The sequence below is a fragment of the Saccostrea echinata genome, unplaced genomic scaffold (genome assembly GCF_033153115.1).
Source record: "Saccostrea echinata isolate AGI-Se365-2 ecotype Australia unplaced genomic scaffold, CSIRO_AGI_Sech_v1 ptg000062l, whole genome shotgun sequence".
Classification (NCBI taxonomy): domain Eukaryota; kingdom Metazoa; phylum Mollusca; class Bivalvia; order Ostreida; family Ostreidae; genus Saccostrea; species Saccostrea echinata.
The window spans coordinates 7,349,774-7,355,773 of record NW_026889811.1 but is presented as its reverse complement, the minus strand read 5'-3'; the positions used below and the strand labels follow the sequence as shown (position 1 = coordinate 7,355,773).

Here is a 6,000-nt window from a genome sequence, read left to right as displayed (position 1 = left end):
GCTTTAATTGTTGGATCTTGAGCTCTGTACTTTCTTAAAGAAAGGTTGACCTAGTATGTCTGTTTTGCAGAATAAGCGCAGTCAAATTAATCATTGCAGTACAAACAGCTATTTCACTATGCAGAATAAGTACAGTCAAAAGGTTCATTGAAACGCCATTACCAAATTAACTTTGCAGAATAAACGCTGTCTAACTGTTCGTTGCAGTGCCATCGGCAATTTGGCTTTGCAGCATAAGTGCAGTTAAATTGTCCACTGCAACATCATCGGTAATTTGACTTTGCAGAATAAGTTCAATCAATTTTTTCATTGCAATGTCATTGGCTCATTTCACTTTGCAGAATATTAGTAAGTGCAGTCAAATTGTCCATTGCAATGTCATTGGTCATTTCACTTTGCAGAATAAGCGCAGTTAAATTGTTCATATTGCAATGCCATTGCCAATTTTACTTTAAGAATCAGCACAGTCAAGCTGCACATTGCAATGCCATCGGCCATTTCACTTGACGTCATCTGCAATTCAGCAAATTGAATTTTCCTTCTTTCAAACTTTTGAGTCTCTTGATATTCTTAATCTTTTCATACTATGTCTGATCCTACTAAAACATTCGGAAAACTATTTATTCATTAATAAATTGATTTATTTATATTTCAGTATATAGTTACAAAAGAGTTTCGTAAAGAGATGAAAATTATATATCAAATATGTATAAAAAAAAAAAAATCCAACATAAACAAAATGGACGGAAACCATCATAAATCACATCAATTTATGACCATGATAACTAGTTGTGTGTAAAAGAGTAACCGAATTTACATAAGCTCATCTGAAAGAGTATTGCATGTCATCACATTACTAATGAAATACCTGAAGTTCTTCATTTTTATACGAAAAAAAAAAGATCACATATTGATTTGACAACGAAAACAGTAAGACGTATTGCAAAAAGATAACATTGCACGGGGTCTTTTCTTAAGGAAAAATAGTGGCATTCCCCTTTTATCACAGATATTCTTAATACAATAACTCTAGGCAAACAATACCTTATTAATATAACAGAATATGATTATATAAAGTCATTACTGAAACAGATCGATAGAGATGTTTGAATTTCACTCTAGAAACTTGGATGATATCACTGTAGGACACAAGCAGAACTTTCTGTTTTGTTGTTTTCAGCAGAACTTGGGCGCTTTCCATTCGACGTTGGTGCTTTTTTGTTTGCCTGATTAAACAAAACACAAAATCAAATTAAAATTCAACAATTCATTTGGACTAACTGAAAATCACACGAAATAGTTATTTGTCTACATTTGTACGTGTGCACACTATTTAAAATGAATTCAAATATAGATGCAAAAACGTATTGCAATATATCTACTAAAAGAAAAACAAAACAAAAGGAAATTAAAAAAAAAAAAGAAAGAGTCTATTTCATATAATTTTTACCTAGAATCTATAAAATTATAAAATACATGTTCATAAAATAAAATTATTGAACTGAATTATTGTGACTATATTCGAATTAACGTCATTGTTATGTGCTGATAATACGTTGTAACCAAAATTGCATGCATGCATTTCCGAGTTATATAATTGGTTACATTTGATTACATCTATTATCATGCTATAGAGAAGTTGCCATGCCAACAGTAGATGCCAAATTGACAAGCAAGATGTCCGCGCATCGGTTACAACGACACAAAGAATATACGTTTTTTTTCAACGAAGCCTTTCTGGCTCTTCTCACTTCAAGAAGTTCGGGTAATTTCTTATCTTTTCTCCTGTTTTGTTGTTGTGTGGATCACTATTTAGGATTCGTCGTAAGAATACGAATTTTGTTAATCCCACGCCTGAGAAACCAGAGGAATGGAATTTTGAAATGTTTTAATTTTCAGAAAACTGAACAACATATGAAGTTACCTTTGACGGATTTCGATATTGAACTTCTTCAAATCAAACTAAGAATTAAACAATTATAAGTGAACACAAAAATAAAAGAAAATCAAAACTAAAACGTTTACTAACCAATGGCTACCACAAACAAAAATTAGGAAAAAGTGCTTTAAATTTTAATATTTTCAACGTAACTGGAGTATTTATCTCAATGGAAAGCATTTACCCCTTTGATGTCTAGATTTATTTTGTTGTAAAATAAAAACAAAATAAGCTAGGGAAACAAGCAAAACTCTGAGGGGGCAGGAATATCGACTCACTGAATACTCGCTTATTGCATTTCGCGCCGGTTTAATAACCTCTCTCTTGGAGTTTATATCAGAGAGAAGAGTTGTCCTTTTGCCGTTTTGTGTAAACCCTTTACTGCGGTTGAGAGAGTCCTCAGTGCCTGGGTTCATATAGGGTGCCAAGTCTACAGAGCCAAATGAATCTTGGTCTCCCTGACTTTCCTCTTTTTCTTCTATCACAGACTGTAGAAAAAGTACAAACATAGCAGCCTCGATTTGGTTTGAAAAAAAGAGCCATCGTTAATTATTTTTAAAATATCAATTGAATCAGCTTTATTATTATGAATCATTTTCTCTTGGGGAAAAGGAATTCAGGGATGTATTGCCGACATTACTTCCACGTTCCCAAACAACATTTTGGTGAATCTACAGTGTCAGTTTATCATTAAAATCTAAAGAAGACTTAATTACACTCAAAAGCGACATGAAAAGGGAGTAAGAAAATGACTGAAAAAAGGAAATACAACATTTGCGGACAACGAAAATCTAGAAACTCATGCAAATAATCTTGTAACATTTTTAACCTAACATTTTAACTTAAGGATTACGAGTACAACGAAAAGAGGGTTGTGAACCATACAAGCTTTAAAACGCATTCTCTGTGTGCGTCATTCCGGAAGTGACGCCGAATCTTACATCAGTTTTGGTTTTGGTTAGTTGTAGATCCGGGTAATGGTGCTTGGATACTTTATGGTAGTCAACAACGCCGTTATTTAAGCTGGCCTCCTGTGCCAATTCGTGTTCATTTTCATCAAAGACAAATAAACTTATCGTATCCCCGTCCCCGACATGTTTACCATCCTGGAAAAAGCAGACGACACAATCAGAGAGACCCAAAGTTTCCTCATCCATCTAGTACTATAATGGCCAGGACTAATAACGTGAATCTTTCTAAATATACCGTTAATCCACGTTTCCATGGCCCTGTTCCCAGTCCAGGTATGCTAAAAACAGTTACAGAAATAGGAAAAAGATTGGGTGACAGTTTCTGGGACTTAGAGGATAAAGAATTAAAACTACTTATTGACTGGGAAGCCCAACTACACTTTACATAACCCACTTACCTGGAAATGCATGCATTATAGTTATAAACTAGAATAATGTTACTGAACATGCTAGTAAATAGTCAGGTGAAAACAATAGAAAGCTGAAACCCAACACAGAAATACTCTAAGCTTAAACTTGCATATATTTTTCTAAACCGTTAAATTTCCAATTAAACTCATCATTTAGATTATATATATATATATATATATATATATATATATATATATATATATATTTTTTTTTTTTTTTTTTTTTTTTTTTTTTTTTTTTTGACAAGTTATGCTAAGAGTGTCCTTTTTCAACAGCAATTCCAGGGTCTGTGTTGAATTTTAGCTTAGAAAATAGTTAAGATATTTGAAATATAGGAATTGGTAACGTCATTGGTGAGCTTACGCTTTTCTCCATGGCCATTTGCCTCACGTACTTTTGCCCTTGCAAAACCTGTTTGAATATTTACATTTGATAAAAATTAACAAATTCTAATGAAAAGCTCCCAAAAGCTAAGGCCCCAAGACGTATTGCACTGCTGTTGATGAAGTTGTGAATGATTCTGTCATATGGATCTGAATGAAGTGCAAATTTGTTATCTTTTTTTAAAATTTCTAATCATGATCTGATATAAGAAAAGAGTCTCCTCTAATGCAAACAGCCTGAAAGCACTGTCTGTTCAAGCATTAGTCAAGCATCAAAAAATGCATTTATTTTATTTTTTTTTTTTAACTAGAAAGATTATGATCAAGAAAAAGCATGTGTATGATATTTTTAGATTATGAAAAATCATGTGATGAATATTACTTAAATTCAAGAAGAATCAATATTGGATGGTTTGTGAAATGCTACGACTTTCTTATACATGTGTATGTTAGTTTAAAGCAAAATCCAGCACCATACACATCTATTCAGGCAGATTGTCAAAGACAATGCTTTATAAAAACTCTAAACCTTTGACAGCATGCTAGGGTCCATTGTTTTTTGTCTTTGCAACTCAGGTGCCTCTTTTTGTAAATGTAACATCTGTATCAAAACATTAATTAATGGTTCATTACAAAAAATTACACGATGTTACAAGCTTTCGAAACAGCATTACAAATTTTCCCCCTTAAAATTCTATTTTGTAAAGAGAAAGATATCCATGTTCAGATTAATACATGTGTAATACAAAAACAGTGTTCTTTTAAGAAATAAAGTATTTGAGTAAATAAGTGATTTTAGTTGTTATTTTTCTTGTACTTTCAGTCTCAATCTCCTCAACATTCTTACATATATATTGCCATAGCTTGAAATTACAGTAGAAGCAGTTCTTGTGCAAGAAATGTAAGCAGAAGTAATGAAAGATATTTTAATTTCATCATATGGACCTTAAATTATATATGCCTCTTCAGGAATAGTCCTGACCAATTCAAGAGGGGGATTTTAAGTTTCAACATGGGCAAAATCCCATAAAATAATGTAGGATTTAAATGGTTAACACAAAGAAAATCTAACAGTGAAATCTCAACTCTCAAAATATAGATTAACTTGACAGAACTCTGTTCCAATTACCATACAACAAAGGCAACTGGTGCAATTCTGGTTGGATATAGTTGTTGTTGTTGTTAAAGCTTATGGTGACAGTGAACTCTCTTTTTTTTTCAAATGAAATTTTGAAAAATTTTCATTATTTTCTTTAAATTATTTAGCAATTTAAATTTGATACAGAAGTACATGATAACTTTTTAGACTATACATAAACTTTCACATAATAATCTTTAAGCAAAAGAAAGCCACATCTTACATGTCACTTATTATTCAATTCCATTCAATGCTACATATTTTTATGAGTACCATGCAATGAAAGCATCAGTTATTTCAAAAAATAATAAGCACTTTCTCATTAATCCTTAATAATCTCTTTCTCTCCTGATTAATTATCATTGTTAATTATGCAAAGAAGTCAACTAGACAGAAACTTCAGCTCAAGTTAGATTTAGATACAAGTTGTTTTTTTTAAAGAAATACACTGTAAGCTATTTGTTATGAGGCAGTGCTCAAATAGTCTTACTGGGGAAGATTTATCTTTGTAACTTGGCAGTGCAACAGTTTTTTGCAACTTTAGCATCTGGAAGGAAATTCAAGATTTGTTAATGAAAGAGATTTTCATAACAAAAGGTAAATTCACAGCAGTTCAGTATTAAAGCTTGTACATTTCAGCAGGGTTCTTGGACATTTTTTTTTGTTAGATCAAAACCCAAAGCCACTGCCAATAGACTCAGGTTTGAGTGTCTGACAAATTTGAGATGCCTGAGAACCCTGTCTACAAATGTTTGTCATACCTTTTAATTACTATACAAGTATACACTGTATATGCAGTTCTTACTTCACATATAACCATTTTTCACAATGTGGAATATTTACTTGTCAAACAATCTTTATAAAATTTGCCAATGAAGAGCTATATGAATAGCAGATATTGCCTAAAGTATGAGTCATTGAGGGTTGGAGCTATGAAATAAGTTGTCTGTCTGTGTTCTTGATGTAAAGTCTCCAACATTTAATTAAATCAAATTAGATTACTTGTGTGTTAAAATTTAAAGTTATGTTTTTACTGTTTAATTAGAATTATATTGTATGTAATGGACAAAGGTATAACAAATTCTCTTTGGTGAACTGGAAAAGACTGATTAATAGAAACTCAAAGCATACAAAACTTCATCCTTCATTTTATAAGAG

At 31.8% G+C, this 6,000-nt stretch overlaps 1 protein-coding gene across 8 annotated transcripts in view; it reads right to left on the bottom strand.

Moving 5' to 3' along the window:
- Positions 1–665: 665 nt before the first annotated feature.
- Positions 666–6,000, bottom strand: part of LOC133175387 (kinesin-like protein KIF28) — a 31,834-nt gene continuing 26,499 nt past the window's right edge. The window contains exons 24-27 of one of the 8 annotated variants that reach the window (XM_061310485.1): positions 5,333–5,389; positions 3,685–3,732; positions 2,218–2,427; positions 666–1,226 (exon numbers count right to left, since the gene is read on the bottom strand). In XM_061310485.1, the coding sequence (XP_061166469.1) occupies positions 1,137–1,226; positions 2,218–2,427; positions 3,685–3,732; positions 5,333–5,389 (405 nt within the window). In that variant the 3' untranslated portion in view covers positions 666–1,136. Of the gene's footprint in view, positions 1,227–2,217; positions 2,428–2,880; positions 3,046–3,684; positions 3,733–4,233; positions 4,306–5,332; positions 5,390–6,000 lie in introns of all 8 variants that reach the window. The other 7 variants (XM_061310486.1, XM_061310484.1, XM_061310490.1 and 4 more) reach the window with 7 other exon arrangements.